This window comes from Trichogramma pretiosum, unplaced genomic scaffold (assembly GCF_000599845.2).
Source record: "Trichogramma pretiosum strain Unisexual culture from Peru unplaced genomic scaffold, Tpre_2.0 scaffold13, whole genome shotgun sequence".
NCBI classification, from domain to species: Eukaryota; Metazoa; Arthropoda; class Insecta; order Hymenoptera; family Trichogrammatidae; genus Trichogramma; species Trichogramma pretiosum.
Genome location: NW_019641606.1, coordinates 1,319,994 through 1,346,846, shown reverse-complemented (window position 1 = coordinate 1,346,846; position 26,853 = coordinate 1,319,994). Strand labels below are relative to the sequence as shown.

The 26,853-nt window shown below is 40.1% G+C and overlaps 1 protein-coding gene across 3 annotated transcripts in view; it reads right to left on the bottom strand.

The window, feature by feature from the left end:
* Window positions 1-2,298: 2,298 nt before the first annotated feature.
* The window catches only part of LOC106652058 (neuronal acetylcholine receptor subunit alpha-7), a 166,216-nt gene continuing 141,661 nt past the window's right edge, over window positions 2,299-26,853 (bottom strand). For all 3 annotated transcript variants that reach the window (XM_014370799.2, XM_014370798.2, XM_014370797.2), the window contains 5 exons: window positions 6,272-6,381; window positions 5,960-6,177; window positions 5,691-5,897; window positions 5,417-5,597; window positions 2,299-5,311 (listed from right to left, as the gene is read on the bottom strand). In XM_014370799.2, the coding sequence (XP_014226285.1) occupies window positions 5,513-5,597; window positions 5,691-5,897; window positions 5,960-6,177; window positions 6,272-6,381 (620 nt within the window). In that variant the 3' untranslated portion in view covers window positions 2,299-5,311; window positions 5,417-5,512. The remainder of the gene's footprint in view (window positions 5,312-5,416; window positions 5,598-5,690; window positions 5,898-5,959; window positions 6,178-6,271; window positions 6,382-26,853) is intronic.

Below are 26,853 nucleotides of genomic sequence, written 5' to 3'. Positions count from 1 at the left end.
AAGCTGCGCATAAATAACTAAGACTTTTCGCTCTTAAAGTAGTCATCGGTAAATCTTTGTCGTGGATAAAAACTAAGTAATTTCATGTTCATCGTACTTTTATTTACATCGTATATTTTATTCGTATTTTTTGTGCTTGACTTGAATTTTCGCTCTTTGACGTAATGGATTTGAATCATTGACATTTTCGAGAGTACCCAATTATTCACAAAAAAAATCAAGTCAATGCACAATAGATGAGATTTTTAATTTATGTTTAATCCGTAATAAAAAAAAGAAATTAACTTGTCGTAGTAAAATACCCTCGTATTTACAATTCTTGAATTTCGGGATTAAAAGTAAACGATATATTATTATTGATTAAAATTACTCATATCAATATGTATAGTCTACGACGTATTTGAGCATTTGGCGCGCGGCTTTGGTGCTGTGGTGGGTCGGTCTTACTTTAATTATCTTATATCGTCTTAATTAATTTGTTTTTAGATTCCATTTTTTTCTAAAGTTTTTTATTTTTTTTTTTAATCACAATTTTATCATTTATGCTCTTTTTGTCGATGTATGTACCCTTAACGTTTGATGTATTTAAGTAATAATAATTTTTATAACGTCAACGAAATTTTTTATAAGAAAAACGATTCCAAACTTTTTTTGAATTATCTATGGTTGTATTACTTTTAATTTCAGGGATGTGCGTGTGCGTGTGCGCGTGAGTTTTTATCATGATTAGTTATAAAAAATTATTTATTGAAGAATCTTATTATTTGCCAATTATTTGATTTCGATTTATTCGAGTCTAGAATGTTTTTACAGAAGTAAAGAAATATGAGTATTAATAAATAATTTCTCAATGTGTATATCAATCAATCTTGAAATTTACTGACGGCAAAAAGTATAAGTAAGATTTAAAAATATACTCTGTATTACGAGCACGAATTGCGCTAAATTAAACGTCACGTGGTACGCGTATTAAATATAATAGGAACAAAGCCTTAAGGTTTCTATAAAGTCAGTATGTGGGAAGAATTATTTTTAAAGATACGATTAAATATTTTTCACAGTGAATTTAAATCTAAATCAATTCCTTGTTCTTTCTTAAAATTTTCTCATTTATCCTCATTTATTAATTTTCATTTTTATCTAAAATGGATTAATCAATTGTTTTCTTTTTTTTCTTTTAAAATCTCATGATTAATATTTAAAATTTATTCATAAGTTGACACAACAGTTCGTACTATCCGTGCTTTAAAACGTGTTCATCAATTTTTTATAATTTCTAGGACACATTGCGATTTTCTAAAGCCTTACACATATTCATCCACTCGCACACTCACACTTATACTTCGATGCTTGAGCATGTTGTGTTAATTATATATTAATTTTACAATTGGCACACATCAAATTTTTGTTCTACTCTCACTCGCTCTACTTTTACATTATTTTATTTTTTATTAATCTAAATACCAATATGCTTGTAATGCGTAATAATGGTATAGAGTGCGCAATTTGCGAAAGTCGTCGACTCGAGCAACGAATTCGATTTTCTTTCTTTGCTACTTTTAACCGTAATCGTTGGCATCTACAATTAATTTCCTGATAATCGTAATTTATAAACGAGTTATGAGTATAATTCATACGATAAACATTTTGCTCGCATCAGAGCTATTATAACGAGATAGAGATATATGAATACATTTCAATACTTATGCACTACGTCTATGCTTGTCATTTATTAACACATTTAAAATTGTATACGACCGTTTTGGGCAAGAAAAGGAACCACTCTCCGTTAAATCTCCATTAAACTTCTGTTGTTTACAGACTAATCGTGTATTCAATTATTTTTTGATAGTATTTTGACACCTTGTATAGTTGTGTAATTTTATATTCTAATAAAAACGATTGTTCTTGAAATATTTTTAAAAAAAAGTTCGCACGTGAGCTTAAGATCAAGTAAAACATCATTTTAGACAATCAGTTTGTTTGCGCAGAGCATGAAAAATTTAAGTTTAAAAAGAGAATGGATAAAAAAAGGTTAACGACGAAGAAAGTATCTTACTCTAATGAGAATAGTCCGTTCGCAAAATAAAAAGAAAAGTAGAGAGAAAGAGAAAGCATCATATTTCTGCAAGACTAAAAGGAGCAGTCTAGGCGCGCGTTGCTCTCGTCGTTTCTCGACCCACTTGACTTTTCTCTCCACGCGCGACGTCTTTGAGAAAACGACGAGCGAGCGCGCGCGTTATGTACTAACGCGCGCAACAGAAAAGAAACGAAAGAAAACTGCAAATGAAATGAAAATGTTGTGTTACTAATTTTCTTTTTCTTTTTCAGCAGTAGCAAAATTTAATAAAAAATGGCAGCAGCTGCTGCGTGTGAGCTAATGCAGAAGCATAATCGACGACATAAGCGCGCAGCAGTGTTAATATTCACAACGATTATTATTTTCGAAAGCAACCGTATTCTTATAATATGATAAAAGCAAGGGAGACAACGATTCACCGATGTGTACTCATTTAATGGCAGCTATATAAACTTGAACATTTTCTTGTTTTATACTGAATTTTTTTTTCTTTTTTTTCTTCAAGGTACTTAATTCACATTTGCATTGCGACAACACATCAATGCATTAACAATTCACTCATACTTGACACACTTGGATAGACGCTCGCTTTCATTACATTCAATACATTATTTTTTCATACACACTTTTCAATAAAGTCATTAATAATGTACTATAGTTTTTAAAACTAAGTTAATCAATTATTTACGACTGTATTTACGATTTATTTTATTATTTTTATTATAAATATTGAAGTGTAACCAATGAGGCATTTTAGGTGTTGGATCTTTACACGTATAAACGTCTTTATTTTATAATCTTGTTCGTTTAGTTTAAAATTTTTCTTATACAACTTCGTGTACAATAAATTATTAATTTATATAATTCACGTATTACATAATCATAATAGCGTCATTTTCATTTTTCGATATGAGTATGTGAGTGTGCAGATTATAACGTTTAATTTTTCCCCTTATCTTCCCTCGTCCCGGCCAGATATAACGTATTTGCCGGATGGCCATGCAGCATCGCGGAGCTTTTATCGATTACCCATAACATTACGTATTCTCGGCTCTGCCTATATGCACACTCATGCACGCAGAGTCGCGAACGCTCATGCCCATAATTATATAATCATAATTTCAATGATAATAATAATGATAAACCTGGCAAATATATAAAATTACTGAGCTTTTTGAATGTACATCGGTGCGGCAATAAACGTTATTCTCTTGCAACAGTCACATACGCGAAGTTGTTTTTTTTTACATTTTATGCATGTAACAAATAAATTGTCCTTAAATTGTTTTTTCGGTATTTAAACATTATTTCTGTCCCATATAAAACAATCGTTCATCATTATGCATCTGTAAAATCCACATCGTCAAATTTATTTGTTAAATAAATTGTTTTACTTTTTACGTCGTTTTATTTATAACTTTTCTTTTTATATATATATTTATATAATAATATATAGATATATTTATATAATATATTTCTGTAATTTATTCGTTATCACTTTGACTTAAGCACTGCTTATGTTAATAATTATACATTTTTATTCTCGTTAAAATTTTTTTAATACTCGCCCTTTTTCGTTTTTTATACTCTTTCTTTTAAAAATTATTTTTGTCGTTTTATTCGTACCATTTAATACAATAATAATACAATACAATACTTGTGTCGTGTAGTACGTCCAAACGCAACTTTCATACTTTGTCGTAGTGTGTCAGTACAATATTCTCAGCGTTCGCTAGCGAATACAACAACAGCAGCAGCAGCAGCAGTTGCGGGGGGCCCTTCTTCTCCGGTAACATGTGTGCGTGTGTGTATGTGTATCGTTAACATGTACACGTACAACTCAAACTCCAATTACAACGGGGGGGTGCGAACGTAAATTTCTGGCCAAAAGACTCGATCCTCGGCCGTCGTCGCACTTCGACACGTCCACCTGGTTAATTAATAGGACCCTGGGCTGGTTGTGAACTTTGCTCGAGAGCTTGTACTTGGACGCGTGTGTGCTATGCAGGGTTCGACGTGTGTTTCGCGTACAACTACAATACACGTTGCACGCTCCAAGAGGGCGAATTCCTGTGCTCCAAGAGAGAGAGAGAGACACGCACGGCCGCAGCTACCGAGCGGAGAATTTGCCGTCAAAAGCAACAGAGACAGAAATATACATTATAATGCGCGTGATGAGCAACGTGTATATGGAAGAGAGACTCGTGTGTGTAGAGAGAGTAAGGGCTATAATTGACTCGCAAGGCTTGCGAACGTGTCCGCTTGTGTGAATATAGACATGCTATACAGGAAGCGGCCATTAAAATTAATGGGACAAGGAGCCGAACGTTACAATGGAGAACTTGCGAGAGAGAGAGAGAGAGTGAGTGAGAGAGGCAGGATATACATATACACATAATACAATGTGTGAACCATGTATATAAGCTCAAGGGGCTTTAACCTCGGTGTGGGCTGCGCTGCACGTCGAATGCAGCCTCTACCTGTTATTCTCCTGTTTTCTCTCTTTTCTCTTTTCGACTAACGGAGCACGGAAAGCACGAAGGAAGAAAGGAAAATAAGCAAAAAGCGTCACTACTACGTGAAAGCTCGAACAAAGTATAATATGCCCATTACATCGGCGAGGAGGTATATTGTAATATCGAGAGTCGTTTGAAAATCAATTCGTTTGAACATTCGCGTACGGCAATGAAAATTGCTGGCCTCAAGGACCGTTTTAACGTTTCGTCGAGAACCAATAACGTATACGTCGCTTAGTTATTATTGCAAGTCGTGCGTACGCGAGAGTAAGATCGACTGTTCCGTCAAACGGATCTTACCAAGTATACTCGTGGTATATGGCCATGTGCTTTTTCTTTTGGCAGTTTCGACAAGGCCGCTCTTCAAAAAAAGAAGCAAAATAAAGAGCTAACGCACCAGGTGGCTTATCGGAGGCGATGGCGCTTTGCGTGTCTTTAACGAGTGTATGTATCCGTGAGCGCGGCCAAGAAAGAGTTCAAAGGGACGGGCCCATTATCAGCTGATGCGAGCTCGACAGGTCGACGACGATGCAGTCAGTAGCAAGAGGAAAAACGCATAACATCGACTGTAATCGCAAGACAATGAGCTATTGTCTTCGCTTTTTGTTCGCCGTTGTATTCCTGACTGCTGTTGTTGTTGTTGTTGTTGTTGTTGTTGTTGTTGTTGGCGTTGTTGGCGTTGACAATTGGACGCTGCACGTCGATGATCAGCACTCTGTTACGGTCACATACACCAAGATCGTTTCGTCAATAGATGGTGTGAATTATTTTTCATTTACTTCGACAGACAGAGAGAGAGAATAACTCGTACTAGACTTACTCGTGCGTCATCGATCGCTCCGACTTGGTAATAATAAGAAAGTAAATAAAAGTACGTCCGGCTTATTGCGAATGGCGGCCCGGTACTGGCGCTCGACTACTGGACGATGATGTGGGGCGCCGAAAGCAGCACCGCCACCGTCGCCATCACCGTGAACAGCGTGAACACTATCAGGCAAAATCTGCAACAAGTCCACGACGGAGGGGGAGGGAGAAAGAAAAGACGAAAATCAGCATCATCGTCTCGAGGGCAATTATTCGAATGTAAATCGTACCTGTCGACGACCATGGCGGCAAACTTCCAATCGCTTATGACCTCGGACTCGATGTCGGACTTTTTCATGCGGCTCGTGATGAACTGCAGCTCCTTGAGGATCGTGTGGAGCTCGCGCTGCGTGCCGCTCAGCGGCAGCGAGGCGGACGTCTCCTCGACCGTGGCCGGCCGCTGCGTCATCGGCGTGCCGTACCGAGAGTATTCCGCCCTTCGAAGGCATAAAGTGTGTCAAAAAACGGACTTTGCGTTAACCTCGCTTGAAAATTTTACCTCATGTTGTTGGTCGAGTAGGCGGTCGTTTGGCCGCTTATGTGACGAAAGTCGTCGTCGATGTCTAGGACGTTGGCTAGTAGGCTCTTGCTGCTGCGCTCCTGGAGCTCGAGCTCCTTCATGCGATTGCTCATGAGGATCGTCTTTCGGGTGATTTTCTTGCCGGGACGGTCCATTCTCAGTATCCAGGGCAGCCATTGTAGAAACACCGACTTTGTCTGCGCGACGCGTGTTTTTTCAAAGTGCGAGTTGAGATCGCCATCGTCTTTTTTTTTTTTTTCATGGATATTCATTATGTAACAAAAGACTCACCCAGTTCGGCATCTCGTAATTGTCAGGTTTTCGATGATGATAATTGAGAACGAGGACGGTGAGCACGACGCTGCTCGCCACCATGAACATTATGCAGTTGAAGTACGTTCCTGGGCCGTGTAAAAGCAGTTTTTTTGTCGCAAGACGAGTAGAGTCGCGACAAAAAACAAAGAAAAAACAGCGATTAATCGGGTTTCTTTTGAGCATAGCACATTTACAAAACAACAGCTATGTCTAATTAAATTCTTTTTTTGTCATTTTTTAGTTAATATGGTTTTAGTCGATATTAGGAGATGAAAAGAAAGATCCAAGTTGTGAAAAAGAGGATTTGTATCGAAAATGAATAAAATATTTATCGATCAAATCATCTTCGCACTCGATAAAACATACAGATGATGAGTACACTGAGCAAGAGAGATAAACAAGAGATGTAGAGATGAACAAAGACGGACAGACACACAGACAACATTTATATAAAAAAAAAAACGTTCGAGGAGTGTAAAAGACGTGTAAGGCACATTTACAATACACATATATAACAATTATATGATGGACGATATCTCTTATCGCGTCGAGCGATGCTACACAAAGAGACTATATTATGGAGAGAGACTACTACAAACACTTGACGGTTTCACAATCGCGGCTTGCCGGAGAGCTTCGAGCGTGAGACAGCGATACATGTACACGCAGAAAGAAGTACGTACGCAGCTTTTATTTATTCGCGCGCATAACAACTACGAATACAAAACTTGTGATGTATACTTTATGCTTTATTCTACAAAAGAATGAAAAGAAAGAGAGAGAGAGAGAGAGAGAGAAAGAGAGAGACAGAATGAGAGAGCGAAGGAAATAAATTCATATAAAATTATGATTTCTCTCTTTCTCTGGCAACTAAGTAAATATATTCACTTCTTATGCAGTTTTCAAACTGTATCTGTTACTCGGCGCGCGAGTAACGGAGTTGTTTCCAGTTAAAGTAGAAGTTAAGATAGAAACTACGAGGCTAAGTGAGGAAAGAGAGAGAGAAAAAAATTATGAGAGAAGCAGAACGAGATAGAGAGAAATAAAGCGCAGAACAACAATTTTGCAGCTATACAAATTTACACACGGTGTATTAGGCAACATACGTGTAACGTGCACATGCTAAATTCTAAATAATGGCAAAGGTATATATACATGTGTGTACGTGTGTATGTGTGTGTGTGTAGGCTAAGCTAATTACTTACTTCGTTGCAAGCGTACAGAGAAAGAGGAGGGAAAGAGAAAGAGAGATTAAAGCGTCGGGAGGCAAAAGAGACTTTACGGTTCGTGTGCATATACTTACAGTGAAATAAATATTAAGTACTTTTAATTTAGCATACATATATATATTTACAGCGGTAAAAAGAGGGCACATGTACACTCGCATAAACAGATCTCGAAACTGGAGAGAAATCATACATATTCAAGGGGATGTACGTTGGCTTTTACATCGGGAGGGCAGGGATTAATATTGCAATAAATATACGTTGGTACAACGTATAATGTACGTACAAGAGAAATTACACTTTTCCTATATGGTTAATTATTTTTTGCGTATTACGGGGCCCAACAACAGCCACCAGCAAAAAACTGCTTGTTTCTTCTGTATTTACATACATAATGCGAATAGAGAGAGAGAGATAGATAGATAAAGATAAAGTTTATTGCGATAATAATGCTAAAAGAAACGAGAAAAAATGTTTTCAGCTCATATTTTTTACAATTTATATAAATAGTAATGTATAATAATATGTACAGGCATGCATTTACAGAATTATTTTTATATATTATGGTAATCATAACGTTACAGCGATCCACAAGATAAATAACTGAGCATATATACGATATACAAGTACTTCTTATATAAATATCATAACCATATATAAAGGGATGAGAATCGACGTTCTTTACAAATACACACAAAGTATACAAAATAACTTGATTATTTTTCAAACACGCAAAATTTAAAGCTACGATTATATCAGTGCGTATACTATGTATCACGAGATAGTAACTATTCAAAGTTTAAATCCCATGATGTTTGTTATTCGGAGGCAAATACAGCATTCGCCGTACGGTGTCACGCTCAGTAATATATAAATTCTCGAGTGCGTATATAGGTAAATGGCTAAACCAGGCGGATAATTATTATTCAACGTTCGCAGAGGCGCACGCATATACGCTCGTAACGAGGTTTAAAAAGAATGGCAATGAATCGTTGATTCACTCGCGCCAGGCAAATTGAAGCTTATAAGTAGTAATATTTACATGATTTGCATGCAGTACTAGACAATGCTAAGTTTTTATATTCGTTCGCTTGAAAACGAGCGAGGATCATTGTTGAACTGCATTAAATCGTATTATGCTAATTTTAAGTGATTCGTGTCGATATGCACATACATTTGTAAATATAGAGATAAAGATGAACGATAATTGCACATATGTACGTGATGTTATCGTGATGTTATCGCGCTGTGTTTCGAAAATTAATTACGTTAATGGATCATCGGATATTAATCATTGAAGGAAGCGATGGAAATTCGTTTGTACCATTTGTTGGTCGAAAAGAAGGGAGGAAAACAGTTCAATACGCCAGCTTAATGCTCGTCGAAAGTATCTGTTTATACTATCGATCATAATTTTATGGCAAATATTTATAAATTACGACCATCCAGATTCTTTCGTTAAAGTCGAACACTCGAAGGATTTTACAGCTAGAATTTTGGAATAATTTCATCTGGCTTCACGGACGATCTGAAATGCAAATGAAAGTCATCTTCATCGAATCAATCGGAGCAATTTTTCTTTTTTTTCCCCCACAGTCGCTGCCGGAGCAATATAATACCTATCGGAAAGCATATCCTTTCGTTGGTAACTTTCGTCGTTTGGTTGCTGCTGCTTATTATGCGCTTGCAAGCAATTTCGAAAGTTGCATTTCGACGGATCAGAATTTCTACCTTATATTATATGACGAATGAAAGAAAATACCCGTATAATTAACATTTCCATGCTTTTCAGCTCGGAGCTGGATTTCGCACGCGGGTCGAGCGCGCGCGCATCAATCAGTTATAAATGCATACGCAATCAAAAGTTCGCCGCAGCCGCACAGCGACGCGAACGAGGCCCTTGTGTATACGCGCGCGCGCGAACTATAGAGAAAAGGCACCAAGTCTTTCAGGCAGCGCTAAAAAGAAAATTGATTTTGAAATTGCATACACGCGATGAGAGGAAGAGAGAGAGAGAGAGAGAGAGTTGAGCGCATAAGTGCGACTAGAGTATAACGGCAGCGAGAGAGAAAAGCTCGTGGATTTATTAAGAAAGTTCGGATTGGTTGCCGCGGAAGCTGCTGCAAGCTCAGCCTCTCTCTCGCTTTTTGTGCAATTGTTCGATGCTCGGCACACGTGTAGCTAATGTTGGGCTCGGGAAAGTCAACGATATTAGTGACTTTGCATCACAGACAGAGGATTTCTTGGCTACAAAATCACCATGTCGATAATAATAATAGCAACAACAATTGTTACCATTGTATCATGTCTATCATCCTTCTTGAGAGCTTAGTAGTACAGAGCTTTTGTAAAACATAACAGCATTAGGGTATAGTATTATGTACAACATAGGTTAAATACTAGGCTTCAGTAATATCGTGTGATTACGCATCGCGCGACACACAAGGCACACAAACGTCGATATATATCCAGAGCCGCGTACAAAGACATCAAAGAGCACGAGGATTAAAATCAGTAGCTCCTAATTGTGCCCTGTGTGTGTGCACTCGAGCGAAATGGAAAAAAACTTCTCGTAATACGTAGCTCATCACTGATAGTGCGCGAATCGATCGCTCATTATAACAGCGGATCGAGAGAAAAGGAGCCATCATTTTATACGCGACGATTACAACGCTACTCTGAAATCTTGAATTTTATTGCCCGAACGACTCGAAGAAAATTAGCTATAACCGATCGAGATTGCCGATAACTACCATTTCTGCTGGAGCGTACGTGTAGAAAAAAGAAAAAAATCAAAAAGTTTCCGCGTCGTAAATTACTTAGAGTTAGCTCGTGCATTTCTTATACGAGAAGCAGCTGGGGATCGGAGCTGGGCTGCTCTAACACACGCATTAATGCTCTTCTGGGCTGTATATTATATATATAGACCGGTTTGTTCTCGAGAGGATTGGCGGACTCGTGTGTTGTGCAGCGGCGGTACTAGCAGCAGCAGCAGCAGCCCAGAGAGTTGATAAAAAAATCAAGACCACATGCAACGAGGCAACGCGCAAAATGATAAAGAGATCCTAAGTATCGGAAATGAGACTCGACGATCATAATATTATCGTTTAATTTACGAAGCTAAGGCCGTTAAAAATTGCTGCAAGACGTCCATGATTTACCACCCAATAATGCAGCCAAAAGTAGGTTTTTTTATTAACTGAATTTCTGGTACTAGTATAGATATATGTCAGGGCGTTAACATGCCTTGCCTCGTAGATTATATATAGGCAGGCGACGCATGAATCGATAATGCCACGTTCTATATGTGAGGCCTCGTGTTCGTGATAGCAGCTAAGCGATTGACGAGCATCGAATCCGTCGCAGCGTGTCGTTACGCGCGTGAGACTTTTTTTTCAATTACTCTTGATTGCTGTGGTTAATAATTTGAAATGATTTAAAATTCATATAGAACATTAGCAAGTAGAAACGCGAAATGGTTTTTGAAACATTATAGATTCGAGGGGTTTCAAAAAAAGTTTTTCTCAACTTAAATTTTCAACCTGATGTCAGGAACTCGTTTAATTGATTGAATTTTTTTATGGCAGCTTCGATTTTATATTGGTATTATTTGAACTAGTATTACAATATCAGGACGCGTTTTAAACTCAGCAGATGGAAAATAACAGATGGGACAAACTGAATCATAGTTGAATTAAACCGCAACAAGTTTCCAAGTTATTACAGCTCAATTACGAACTGGTGGTTTAAGCTCTCGACTATGCAACGTATTTAATAACGTCGAAAAATTGTAGCAAATGTTTCGTGTTTCTCGTTTGTATCATTAACAAAGTGCGCGGGCGAAAGAGAGAGAGAGAGAGAGAGAGAAAATGTTTTTTTCTCCCGGTATTATATGTATATAAGTGCATCATATAACCGCATATAGTTATCCGCGCAAAAAGAGAGTAGGGTTTGCCACCGCCGCTGGTATAATAATACCGCGAGGTAATAAGGTTCTTCTTCTTCTTCTGCGTCGGTGCTGGAGCCGACTGATGACGACGAGGCCGGGGCGAGTCTTTTGTCGTTGTCGCGATCGAGCTTATACCATCGTACAATAAACGAAACGAGAGAAAAGGAGTAAGGAACAAAAGCTGCTGGCGCTCTAGCTACATAGCTCTATATAGCTATAGGTTGGTTCTTATCTGCGCAAACGACGTTTACGCGTATACATATAATAGCTGCGGCTGACTTTTTTCTCCCCCTGGAAACTCGCTGCTGTATAACACGTCGTGCGGCGCAGCCACTCTTATCGGCCATGGTTTAAAATATAACATTTCCAAAGTGCGATAATCGTTTCTTCTGCGCCACTACATTATATACATATTTATATATCGAGTTTCAATTTCATAAAGCCTGACAGGGCAGCGAGGTGATATATGGTTTCGGGCGCGCGATATAAGTTTTGCGATAAAAACGTACTCTATATTAGCATAATTTTGCGCTGAATATGGCTTTTCGGGCGAGGATCGCGTGGCACGATTTACGAGTGTTCGAGGCTACCCGTAATAATGACATCGTGGAAAAAGGAAGAAAAAGCCGCGGAGGTGTGCAAGACGTACAGCTGCTCTCGATCGTGCGCCACGACCGAGGCATATAATAATAATATAGCTGCCGGCTTCGGCACTCGGGGTCACTGGGTCAATCCTCGCTATGCACATTATTTTATACAGCAATGGCAATACTACAAAGGAACGTATATAATATCGCGCGCGGACGATTTATTTTCGACCGATCATTATTTTCCCCCATCCCCCATCCCCGCGTTGCTTCGGTCATTAACAATTCAAATGCGATTGTGCTCTCGGTGTATGAACTGCACCCATATGGGCACGCGTCCGCCTCTCTCTCTACAGAGTGCCAAAACGATGAGAAATTTAACGCTCGTTTGTGTGCGTGTGATTTTAAATTGGACATTAGTCTTGAACGAGTGGCCAGAGTATAATGTAAAGGCAGTGTCGTGAATTGCTTGTACAGCAACCTCCATACTCTTTGATGAGTGTGTATATACTTGTACCGCGGCGCGCGCATAACGCCACATCTGGTACATTTGCAATTCGCAGCTAACATAGCCGGCGTGAAAACAATTACGCGTCGACGAATTGCGGAGAAATTATATTTCCTTTTATACGATGAAAAAATACATACTTTAGTAATTAAATTGTAGTTTGGGAGGAGTGCTTGTGAAATACTAAGCTCGTTGTTGAAGATTATGAATTGCTCAAAGCATGAGTAGTCTTTTTTTTGCAGCTACGAGCTCAATTTAGCTTGCAAAAAAGTCAAATGATTGTTTGTGAATTTTCAACTTGTATTAAAATTAGTATATCGCTCACTCGCACTTTCATGATATAGCATCTTTAAGCATTTTTTACGACTTTCGAGGTTTATCTCGCTCTCGCGGATTCGAACTTTTATTCAACGAAAATTTCCATATTTTCACAACAAGGAGACGGCGCATCATTCGAGTTCACATAGAATCCATACTGATTACTAAGAAATTGGGTCATGGTTTGCGTCAATTATTCTAAATTCAACCAAATTGTTCGCTCAACTTTTCAACTACATCCGATCCATCGTCGGCTCTAATTACGTTCAAAGCTCACCCAAGTTTTGCGTACGTAATGGGTATACGCGTAGCAGCAGGGGGAGTAGCAGCTGCTGTATCCTTTTGTTGACGACATTTTCGCTAGCGCCTCGAAAGCCATCACCCGAGGGCGCGACGCAGCTCGGCGAGATCAATTTCTTTTTTTTTTTTTTTCAAATTTCTTCGATATTCCACGCGCTATACGATAGTGCGCGCGCGCTCGCTTATAAACGTACGCGGCGCAGCACGCCTTGATGCATATTAAAATGTTCCCCGAGCCCCGACTTAACAAAGCAAATTCATATTTTCATTACGGGCGTTTTATGCGTATCGTAAAGCAGCTAATGGAGACATTTTTGGCAATAATAAAAAGTTTCGCCGCAGCGAAATGAAAAACTTTTCGTCGCTCGTCTCGTATATAATCCTAGAGAGGAATTTTCCTCGTACGAATCCGCGACTCTCGGAATGTATGGTTGATAGATACTTGACAGACATGTACGAGCGGCGGTGTACCTAGCGCGAACTGACATCAACGACAAGTATTGCGCGCGCGAGAGAACAAACTATATTTCAGCGAACAATCTCTCTACGCGTACGTAGTATACTTGGCATACTTGCCATGTGGGCATGTGTGTGTGTGCGTGTGTGCATAGCTGCGCATTCGTGCTCTCTCGCGTATTAAATCAATTCGTTCTTTGATGAATATTAAAGCCCAGAGATGCTGAAATTTCCCCCCTTTCGATTCGTTCCGAGCGTCGGTGCATATATACAGCTCTCATCTCGCTCATATTTACAGCTTTATGAATTCGAAAATAATAATCATAAAACTGGATTAAAATTCAATGTATATATACGGCTGCGCGCATACAGTCGAGTTATTGACAGTGGGAAAAATATCGGCTCTGGCATTTGTCCAGTAAATAACTGTCAACGTCTGTCAATTCCGCTCGCGTTCGTATATTACAAAAAAAAAAAAAAAAAAACCAAAAAGAAATCACCTCCAACACGTCCGTACATCCATACATCGAATCAATCGGCCAAAAAATATAATGGCGAAAAGTTAGCAGATAAAATTATTCGACTTCCCCGTGCGAGCGAGTGTGCGGCTGAGACGTATATAGGCGCATTCGATTAAAACTTTCAAGCTTGTTGGGGAGCAAGTTTCGGTACACGTCGTTCGTAGCCTCTTATCCATATACAGGTATATATAGGAAAGCCACTCTTAGCCCCGAGAATTATACACACACACACACACATATACAGGGAGCAAGAGAGAGCGTAAATCCGTTAACAACGTCTCACGAGTTTGGTAACCATTAGACCATTAACTTACGCACCGATAAATAAGGACGATTTTCGTTGCGGCGCAACTATGCCACACGTACACACCCCACGCCTTTGTATCGACGTGCAGCTGCACCGGGTCAGTTTGGGGAATTCCCAGGGTCAGTCCTCGCTGCTGTATAGTGTGCACATGTACTCGAGCTTTTGGTTTAGGATATCGCTCGAGCTTTCCTCTCTCTCTCTCTCTGGCGTGCTCTATAGTTGCGTATTATATTATATACGCGACTAATCCTACGCTGGAGTTCACCCGCAGCAATATTTGCGACAATGTCAAATATTAGCTCTTTGCAGGGTGTAGCTGGGTGTGCAGCGGGTCCTTTGTTCGACCCAACGAGCGAGCGACCGACCCACGCATGTACATCCGTCCGAGCTTTTTACTTCCTTGCTCCTCTATACGTGTATAATACGTGTCCCTCGCACACTACCCTCACACACACACACATACACAACCATACAAGTGCCAAAGTGTTATTATCTTGGGTACGCGTATATAGTCGCGGGCATGTATCAAATTATAAAATCCACCAACTCGAGAGATTGAGTCCCGGTTCACCGGTATAGCGCGTACTAGTAATTTATTTTTGCATTCTGATTAGCCTCGACTTTTCACGGGGATGGACGTCCGAGAAGCAATAATAACAGCAGCTGACAGCGGCAGCAACTTTTCTTTCAAAGCGAATATCAACGCAGTGACCTGCGAGAGCCGTCGCCGCTGCTGCTGCTGTTCCTGTGTGTAGCTCAGCCGCTCGCTGCCAAGAGATTTTCTCATTCACTGCGTCGTGTAATTTTGTTCGTTGTAATTTTACATCGCCCTCATATGTATATTGTATGACGCGAGTCTCTATTATATAAAGAGAGGGCAACTTCATCAATGTGGCAGGTGACACAGATAGCCAGAACGTGAAACACGACAGACTTTCAAAGGGCCGATTGCAATTTATAATTACCAAAATTCATCTGAAATATGATGTCACGGACACGCTCGCTAGTTCACTATCCCCCCCTTTTCTTTTGTCCTCAAAGGACGCCTTTAAATGCGCACACATTCTGCGAAAGCTCGATTCGTTAGTCACTCGCTAACTCAGCAAGAGGTAGATATAGACGGGGGGGAAGGATGAGAGGTGAAAGTCTTAATCGCTTTAAGCGCCTCGGAGTTTCTCGATCGACGTTTGCAAAATTTAAGTTTTTCCTTTGCGTATAGAGCTGGGACGTGTACGAGCGCACACGTACGCGCGCACACACACACGCAACTACTCATGCAGCGGTATTCTATACGCGAAGACGGTTAGAGAGAGAGAGAGAGAATCGAGGCTAGGTGTTCACTACCGAGTCGGTGAATAAGGAATATAACTCGCGCGTCGACCATGAAAATTTAATTGCCATGAAAGTTTAAGCGAGCTTGGAAGGCAGTCAGAAGCTTGCAGCAGCAGCAGCCGTATCTTTATACCCTTCTATAGACTGCACAAGTTTGGGTCCATGCGGCTTGTGTTTATATCTATATATAGATATGCACGATAGATGGAAAAGCACGAGAGTGGAAAAGTAGCAGAGATCATCGGCCTCATCCACTAATTTCTAATTTATTCTCTTGGAAATTGGAGTCGAAATAAGTGCGCGAGCTCGTCCAACCTCGAGCGCAGGAAAAAACTAAGTCAGGGGGTTTAAGATTGGATAAAAAGAAAATAATAATAAAAATAAACGTACGCTCTCGATGCATTAGCGCAACTTTAAAAAAAGAGCTTTGCGATACATTGACTTACGCTAATCTGTGTTGCGTTTGAGAAAAAAAACCGAACCACACACACACACACACACACATGTTGTAGAAGCAAAGAAAAGAGAGAGAGAGATTATAGAAAAAGAAATCTCGCGGGAAGATGACTGCCACGCATGTATGCCGCATTTAGTCGTGTAGCCGAGAAAGGAATAGAAGCATTAATTAAACGCGGCCATTAAAAAGTTATGCGGTCTCACTCTCTCTCTTCTTTTCTCTCTTTATACATTCCTCAAAAGTTTCTCATCTGGCGTTTAGCCAAAAGTACACTGCATTCACGCATCCGAGCTTCCACTGGCTGCTCGCACAGATCTATATATAGCTACTGCTAGTGAGTTAAAAAAATGTTCACTCTCTTTCTCACTCTCACTCACTCCACGAGCTGGTATGTGAATCAAAGCTATAATACCACACAGCTGCTTTTTGTTCCGCGAACTCGGCAAGCTCCATTATACATACGTGTAGGCACATAGCATCGAGTGCGAAATGTAGAAGGATTGAGGCCTCTTCAAAGAGAGATTTTTTTCTTCGCAGCGCGCGAGAGCTGGATGGAGCCGAAATATCGCGATCGAGTCACGTTTCAAATATGAACTGCAATAATTCAGTTCATTAGCGGACAAAACGAAGCGGCGGCAAAAAATCAAGATAGAGAAGAATATCGAGTAGGAATACTGGCGCTCAGCTCCGGAATACGCGCTACCAATAAAAATCTTCTCAACTTTTTCAGTCGTATAATTCTCGCTTCGACGGAAAAGAGTTGATATAGTAAGACGGAGCTCGAGCTAATGATTGAACGATCACTCACTTGAGTTTTTTATATACGGTCGGAGCTCGTTCTATTTCCAGCTGGATACGATTTCACGACTGGTTGCCTTCGGCACAATGCGTCTGACTGAATCTCGATTCTTACTACTCGCAACAGTGTAGGCTCGGAATATTTAGCTCCGATGAAACACGTACGAGAGCGTCAAAATTCGTCGGCTGGGATGGTGTGAAATTTTCAAATGGTATTTAATAAGAATTCCAAAAGAATAAAACTGTTGCGAGTGTCGCGTGTACAAAAGCGTGAGAGACTCGCTATTGTTAATTGGCTGCACTGGGGAAAGTAAAAGCAGCAATGCAGCTTCGGAGTCGGGCATCCGAGTGAATTACACAGACGGAGATTCGAAGCGAAAATTTCTATTTTCCTCCATTGTCAATAGGGGAGCTGAGGTAGGAACGTACAAACAATATTCGTCGAGTAGGGTCAATTTGATCAAACTACACACGTTTGTACGCGGTTGAGTCGCTACTGCAAAGAGAGCTCGTATACGTTTTATCGACAACAAAAGTTTACTCGGCATTTCTATAATATAAGCTAGGCGAGGGATGAAAATTCTGCCTATTAGTTTTCCTAGGCGAGGCATATGTGTACACGCATACGTGCAGCTCGAAACTTGCTTCATACTCACATATATTAATATATATAATGGCCGAACGCTGTCGTATATATTAAGCACCGCGTGCGTGTGTTGTGCGCGGCCTGTTTAAAATTCGCTTCAGCGCCAGGCCAACTGACGCGCGCCGTCCTCGTCGTCGTACTGGAATTCCGGTGCTTTTCTTCTCGGTTATATATACGAGCTTAAAGCGTGTGTGGAAATTGCGTATGCCTTTTCATTTTATATTTTGCAGGGCGCGCGCGCGGTTTTGTGTGGACGAGCGACGCCGCGCGCCTCGTGCGTCGTTTGCGCTGGAAATTTATAAGGACGACACGAAGCGGCTGCGAGAGTGGCTAAATCTTTTAGGTGTTTGCGTGTCGCGACGCCGTTGCTCGTCGCCACGTAATTCGTTATACGATTCTCGGGCTTTCATTAGCTGGTATCGATCGCGAGAAAAAGGCACTTAGCATTATGATATACGAATGCGCGCGGATTGGCCATTACAGATGGTGAATTGAGCGTAAAGCTCGGCGTTAATGAATTAAATAATCTTATTTATATTGTGCCGTACGTTGTGTAAACACTCGCTTTTCCGTCCAGCGGGGCCGACGTTTTTAACGAGCGAATAATGCATTTTTCGATGGCACAGACCGTAAGAGCGCGGGCGAAATAATGCGAAAAAAGTAGGTCGGGCTTCGGACTGCAATACGGACTGCTGCATATAGCACATTCAATAAGCACGCTATACGGCCGAGCTCGCGCGCGGCTTTTCAATAGTGCGCTGCGTACGATATTTACAATGGCCAATACGTATACGTACGACATATGACTCAGGCCGTACAGCAGAGAATTCAGTCAAACTTTTCAAGGATCCGTCGAAGCGATACGTGTATGGGCGCGTAGTATATGGGTCCCTGGCGCATTTTACGCGTACGGCACGTATATGCAGGCCAAGTATCGTTTCGCTTCGAAAGCACATATGCCAGCTGCGAGGGCGCGAAATTGATTTTATCGAGTGAATACAACATTTTTATTTATATTCCTCGCGTCATTTCGCCTCCTCTCCTCTTCCTTTTTTTTTTCGCGTCTCACCGTGCAAGCCAAACGCGCGTGCGGCTGCGCTTGAATTCCGAGTGAAAAAAAAAGCACGAAGCTTTTCTCGCGCTTGACTTTTCAAGTCGACAAAACGCCTATCTCGCACCTCGGCTCTTTCAGCCGTCGTTGCTGCTGCACTCTCATTATGTACACAAGCCGCTACTATATGTACACGCCATGCGCGCCGCGGCGCTTTGTCGTGCTCGCTTGGCTCTGGGACACCACCGCTGCAGCGGCATACCCTCTCGCTATTTTCTTTTCACACACACACACCCACATTGAGCCGCTACAAGCAGATAGCTCGAGTTATCTCATTAATCTTACCTAGTGCGCCTAGAGCAGTATTCCGCCTTGTACGCACAGCTACGCCAGCCTCGGTGTGTCATTAATTTTCGCGGTTTTCTCTTAATCTTGTCGTGTCACGTGCCGAACGTTTGTTTGCTCTTTCTTCGCACTGCGAGAAAGGGAGAGAGAGAGCAGCAACGCGGCCACGATAAATGTGTCGGTCTGCGCGCCACGCGCCTATTTATATGCGCCGCGCTCTTGTCGCCCGGCTAAGGGAATAAAAAAGTATACCCAGCCTAGAGAGGTTATAATTCGGACTTGGATTACGCCAAGCGAGATTCTGATTTTTCCGCTCTCTGGGCTCTGGCTTTGTTATTCGCCGCGAGATCGATTTTACATCGTTGCGAGAGGATCGGGGAAAAGTTGCGAGCTGCTGCAACGGAACTGCAAATCCATTCTACGTGCAGGGATACCTATGTATATGTATACAGCCGAGAAGAAAAGAGCATCGTGTGCGCGGCTAGAGGGCAGGCACGTGCCTCATCAAACTTGCAAGATGCGGCACACTTAAAAATACCGACCCCTAATGTACGCTATATACGGTGTTTACGGATGGAGCAAAAAAAAAACGGCAAAAGAAGAAGAAGAAGAAGAAGAGGCAAGCGAGCGAGAGAGAGCTGCGCCGAGAATAATGCATGAATTACGCCCTCGACTTTTCTTCGGCTCGTTTTTTTCCACTCGTGACGGAGACCTGCTCACTCGCTTTCCTCCTATGTTTATTATATGCGCGTGTCATTTTTTTTTTACTGCAACTTTATGAAATTAGAGTGAATAACTACCTGTATTCTTGTGTGAATTAAATTATCGACATAAATACTTTGTTGCCGACTCAAAAGCTTCATGGGCGAAATTCGAATCATTCAAGTATTTACATTTTTTATCATCTCGGGCAAAATAGGCTAACATATGGCTGTTGTAAAAAATTTGAAATATCGCAGTCCCCGACGAACTTGGCACTTGCTCGTGACGTGCTTTTTAAAGAATATTAATAGTCACGAGGAGTACACCCAACCGCAAAATTTATGGAGGCGCAGAATACATGCAACGATGCCATGTTTACTTGTAATGTAACCGACCGAATCAGGCCGCTGATAATTTCTGCTGGTTTCTTTTAGCTTAAATATATAATGGGTCACTTTCCAGGCTTTTTACGATTGGCTGGCTCACTGCAATTTTCTCGAGACGCGACGCATGTCTAAGTGAACGAGTGAACTTGACTCAGAGATTCATCATGCAAATGGAATAAAATTACCGATTTTGACGAGACTCTTAAAAACGAGCTGCAGAAATAGCGCCTTCCTATCTCGGGGTTATATTTCAACCTATGCCCCATGAATATTCATCCACGATTCTATATATATTGTATCGATAAAAAAACAAAATGCAATTTCGAACCATCGTATATATATCGAAAATAACGAGTGCACGTCTGCGCTAGAATAAATCTTGCAAAACCCCGCTCGCCAACATGACTTTTTTAATTCGCTCAGCTACGATTGATCCGCACAGTCATTTTTTATTTATTTTTTCAGATTAAAGTGACATTACTTGGCTTGCGCGAAAACTGATCCAAAATCAAACATCTTGCAAGTTCCTGATTTCTTAATGTAGCATAAGCTGAATTTTAAGTACACGATTACGTTTGTAACGCTATAATCAAAGAAGCTCATTAATAGCGATGTTGGGTTTTGTAATCTACAAGCTAGATGAATTAATAGCTGTAATTTGGAATGTTTAATCTTAAAAATGGCCCCCACGTGCTTTTGCTTTTCGACATTACATGTCGAACTATTTCAAGAATTAAACTCGAGGTTAAAATTTTATTGGTTGAGTACGACAGGTAAGTAGGGGAAACTATGTCTTCGTTTGCTGAGCTTTTACGCCGTCGCTTTTCACGTACAGGTCGAATGGAATGTGCGGATGTGCGTGTGTGTGTGTGTGAGCATTCGCGTATAATATAAAACTATACAATATGTTTCGTCGACTTTTTAACGAGGGAAGTTTTTTAATTAATTTTTCCCACTTGGCCTTTCTGTACTGCTCTTGTATAATAAGCCATACGCGTCTGCATGTATATATGTATCGAATGCGTAGCTCTCGCGAAAGAAAAGTTTTTTTCCTCATTTTCTTTTTATTAATCAGCGACTCGTCGGCTATGTTAGGAAATCGTAATCAAACGTCGGCCATTAGCACGATCAAAACGATATTTGTTCTAACTCGTAGCAACGGAGTTGCGAACTAAAACAAATATCACTCGCTGACGCAAATCATTTTCGAAGTTGATTAATTTCTGAAAATCCACGTTGCGTTACACGCGTAAGAATGAATCGCGCGGAACGCGTCGAAATCGTAAAAGTTTCATTGGCATAATGGAAAGAAAAAAATTGGTAAACTTTTTGTTGTGGTTGTTGTTGACAAGCTCGGTTGATTTTACCCTCTCAAGGTGCGCGAGAACGTATATGAGTGTTTCTGACTAACTTTTAAAATTGCACGTACTGATGTGTAAGTCAGGTAATTTACCATGCACAGTTCTGAAATTTTATCAGGGTCTTTAAGAAGACTTGAGAGATCTACACTTTTATTTTTGAGCGTTTTGGTGGCCCGTCCTTTTTGTATCGCACGTTTGAAAATCGATTTTACTCTTGAGTCAAAAAACGTACTGCGAATAAAATAAATTTTCGATAGCTTCTTAAAAAATGGACTATTAACCAAATGATCTGAAATTATCATGTTACCTTCCTTTATTCACATACTTTAGAAAAATTTGTGACCTGAACTTGATCCTCCTAAATTGGAAATTTCCCAGAATGTTTTCCGCGCGTACTGGATTATTTGAACTTTTAGCTTTTTTTATACATTTTCATTTTTTACAATGGACTATTGTTTTTTTTTATATCTGTATACATGTTTAAAAAGGGCTGGAAAAGACGAACAAAATGAGCCCAACCAGAACTCTGTCCCTTATTTAATAAGAATTGTACGCTGGATTGAACATTCGATAATCCTGCGTTAATCACTTAAAAATTTTTGAAAAAAATTTTTTTTTCATGAAATTTTTTTCTACTATGAATAAATTAATTAATTTATAAAAAAAATTTTTTTCATGGGAAATTTATAAACAATTTTTATAAACAATTTTTTTTTTTCATGAAAAATTTTTATAAATATATTTTTTTTCATGAAAAATTTTTTTCTTATCATGAATAAATAAATTATTCAACAAATAATTTTTTTTCACACACTTTCTTTTTTTATTTAAAAAATTTTGCTATATCATCAAGGGCAAGGCCGTAAAAAAAAAATTTTACATTTAATTCATTTATAATGACTACGCAATTCGCCTACGTAGATAATTATGTGCGGGATGATATAAGTAATGTCACATGAAAACACATGAAAGAAAAAGGGGTTTTTTCGCTTCAAAAAGTGCATAAGGAAACTTGAAAAAATCCAAAGAAATTTAAGGTCATGTTTTTCAATGCATAAAACAGAGAAAAAAATTTTCGAGTTTGATATTGGCTCGTATCGCCGTATATAAATTTTCCAAATTTTTAATTATTTTATCTGAAGGCCTGAAGCCCTCGAAAAATCTGAAGAAATTCAAGGTGCTTAGTTTTGTTGATATGTACTATTATGAATTTTTTCAGATTTTTTAATTACACTCGGCAACAAAATTATCGCAACAAAAAAATTCATCGAAATTTTGTCGATTTTCAAATGCTTCTATCTTGGGCTAGATTTATCGTATCGACACGCTTTTTTTTTTAATTTATTGGAAATTTTGTCCTCTTTAAATCCATATAAATTAAGATAAGATTTGAGTTAATGTTGAGTTACCAGTAGTATTTGAGCGTGACCCTAAAAATTACTGAAAAAAAATGACTGTTTGAACGTGTACCAGTACCACAGTGATTTTTTTATCGAAATCTAACATACACCATCGCAAAGTGCTCTTTTTAACAAGTAATTTAAAAAAAAAAAGACCTCTCTACGATTTTTTTAACGCCCTGTAGGTCGATTTGAAGGTACGGTTTATGTACGCAAAATGCCCAGAAAATCGTCTTGATTTCAGCTAAACGGGGGATTTTACGTACTTTAAATGGTATCTTCAAAACGACCTACAGGGCGTTAAAAAAATCGTAGAGAGGTCTTTTTTTTTTTAAATTACTCGTTAAAAAGAGCACTTTGCGATCGTGTATGTAAGATTTCGATAAAAAAATCACTGTGGTACTGGTACACGTTCAAACAGTCATTTTTTTTCAGTAATTTTTAGGGTCACGCTCAAATACTACTGGTAACTCAACATTAACTTAAATCTTATCTTAATTTATATGGATTTAAAGAGGACAAAATTTCCAAGAAATTAAAAAAAAAAGCGTGTTGATACGATAAATCTAGCCCAAGATAGAAGCATTTGAAAATCGACAAAATTTCGATGAATTTTTTTGTTGCGATAATTTTGTTGCCGAGTGTACTTCAGGGCTTCAGAATGAATATAAATAAAGAATGGACGTTTATAGGGGTGGAGGGGGTAGGAGGGGGGGATGGGGAGTAAAATTTTGGCTTTAGGATTTTTTTACCATGTACTATAACATATCAAAAGCGCATCTAGATCGGTGTCATTCGAAAATTTGAAGAAGTTTTATTTTGACCCACATTTAAATCGGGTTTCCCAAATGGACTATGGAGGAAAATAAAGCCCAAAGTTATTTTTGGGATTCTTTGTTGATAATATTCAAGAAAAATTCATTCCGGATACTGTGCCGCTAAATTTTTCATCAAAAATTTTTTTAGGCGTTATTTTAAAAGTTAGTCAGAATCACTCATATAGGCGATTAGCATATGTAAAGTCACGCTCGCGTGAACGTACTTGAGCTTTTCTTGCTGTGTGCGCGCATCGCAGATCTGTATTATACACAGCAGTAGGAGCTTTCGCGCGTCGCTTCGTTTGCGGCAAGTTTCTCGCCTCGTTTTGGTCGTCTCGTTGATTACGCGACTCTTTAACTCACCTCGGCTTGCTCCTATACATATACTTTTATAGAAGACTGAGATGGCTGGAAAATGTCTGAGGCGCATCAGGTTGACAATGTCGATAACGATTACGCCGTCGTTTGATTATTTTTCTTTTCTCCCCGTGCCTCCCTCGGAGTTGGCGTGATTGAATCAAAACAAAGTTTCGCTCGCGTATACGCTTTCGGCGTACATATAGATATATGCGCACGAGCTCGACAGAGCAAAGTGCTCGAAAACAGGGTTAGTCCACGGCAGCAGCTAACGACAAGAAGAGCCGCATTATGCATTATGCAGTTTAGATATGTAGAATATGGAACGTGCTTGGACGGACTCGGCGCGTAAACAAATTATCGAGTAGGAATTCCTTGATTGTGTCTCATATATACTTGCATACATGCTATCGCGTTTATATTATGTTTATATAATATATACGCGTGAGTATATACACACACGCACATACACGTTTCGCAAGAGCTACATGCATCAATAACATTCGATTATGCTGCAAATTTCCATGATATAGCAAGTACACGTAGTGCAGCGATGGTTGTTGCAGCTTGCGCCTGTATTGGCAATAAGCTCGAGCGTCGGTCGGTCGGTTGCGTTGCGCCGCCGCCGCAGTACCTCCACTGCTCGCTTTGATTTGATAATGCAGCGGTGCATCGACTTCGAGAGAGAGAGAGAGAGAGAGAGAGGAGAGGGAGAGGTTAATGGGAAACAAGTCAGCCGTCGATTTGCATCGATATTGGTCGTGTCGTGGATATACAAGTTGCGCGCGCTGCCCCTGTTGTACTCCACCCCTCTCTCTGTTATAAGATCTAATATTTATTCGATCGGAGATGTCGGGGCTGGCTACGTTTGTATTTTAAATACATTTCATGTACATATATACTGCGACTAATCAAAAGAATAATCGATGCCCGAATTTGGCTAAATATTCGCTTTACAGCGGCAATTCATATCTGCTATGGTCACGATGCCAATCGACTGCGGCCCTAATCTTTTATTCCATCTGTGTCGCGTTGACTTTTCTTGGTGATCCTCGTGTGCGGCTGCACACACATCTATACATGCCACAAAGTGAATTTCTAACCACAGGTATGCGTTCTTCAATGCTAGCATGTTAAATTAATGAAAAGCCGAAGCTTAAACATGCTTTAATCTCCGGCTCGCTCGCTCGAGACCGGCTCATCCGATATATTGGGCTCAAGTTTTTTTGTTCAACGCACTTTTGCGGATCGTATTCGATTTCCGTCCCTCTCTTTCTTGCGTCGACTCTTTCATAGAAGAGCATTTTTCAAAGTCAAAAACGAGCTGCGGTCGGTCGACGCGAGCCCAAAAATTACCCGAAATGCTAATAGCTTTGGCGTACAGGCAGCTGCAGTCAGAGCTACAGCCACCCGCAGCTCGTTTCCGAAAGTTTCATGCGCGTCTCGATATAAAGCATTGCAGCCGCTGCCCGTGCTACCCTCTTCCGTGTTTGTGGAAAACTTTTTCCATTTTTCCCGGCTCTCGCGGCGAATATACCCATTTATCCTTCGGCCTCTTCTCTTTTGCTGCTGCTGCTGCTACACGTCCGAACTATATACTAAATATCGATGCTGCCGCCGCTACTGTCTGCTTTTTCGTCCCGCTCGTGTGTCGAGAACAGCTCTTCGAGAGAATAGCCCACGTAGAGTAGTAACACAATAGCTGAAAACTCATAGGGTCGAAAAAATGGTGCGATGCTTGCTCGTAGCACACATAGAACCCCCTGAGCATCGACGCTCCAAAGCTCGATTTAATGGTTTTTTTTTCCTCTCTCTTCTTTTATTTTTTCATCAAGCGAACGTATCCGCCGGATACCATCGATGTGTTTACGTCGTACGTGATTTTTTTATTTTCATCGAAAATACTGTCAATTTTGGGAATGCCTAATAGATTATGAAAGAATCACGGGGACGCATAAACGCGTGCGCTTAAGCGGAATAAACGTTTCGAGGGGTGGCGCATTACTTATTGCCTCACCCGAGCGATCTATCAATTCATTAAGCCGCGCTACGTTCGACGCATTTAGGTCGAAAAGTGCTGCGTAATTAGAGTATATATGATGAGGCGCTACGTGTATTCGAGGATTCTGCGAGAAATTCGTAATCTGATTTGGCGCCCGGCCTGCTGGGAAATTTTCTCGCTTTTTCGGTCGGCAAGATTCTACTACTGCGCGTGGCTCTTTATAATAGCACCGACAGATCCGAGTTAAACCATTATAACCATGTTTGCGGACGAAATTCAAATTGAAAATTCAAATTTTTTCGCCCTTGTATGCGTGGAATCGCGTGGGATTTGCCGACGAAAAAAAAAGATGTAGTTACATAATAAAAAAAGGAACAAAACGAAATATATGTCGTTTTTTTTACGCGAATTGAGCTCTCTGCTTGTTTACGTTTTGGATATATATTTTTTAGCTTTTCTGCTAGAGCCTATACGAATCTCGTAAGTCTGCCGTGTGTTACTCTTTTTTATATATATTCACTTTTACTGCTACGGCAAGGACTCCGCATGTGCAGCAAGCAGCGCCAGATATATCTTCTCGCGTCTTTTTTTCTATGATTTTTTTCTTTCGCAGTCGGAACTTTTTTACTTTTATTATTTTTTTTACATCGCAGAAAAAGAAAACTTCAGCTGAATACATCGTAATTTAAAAAAATAGAAAGCCCTAGCCGAAACGTGCGCGCGAGCTTCGT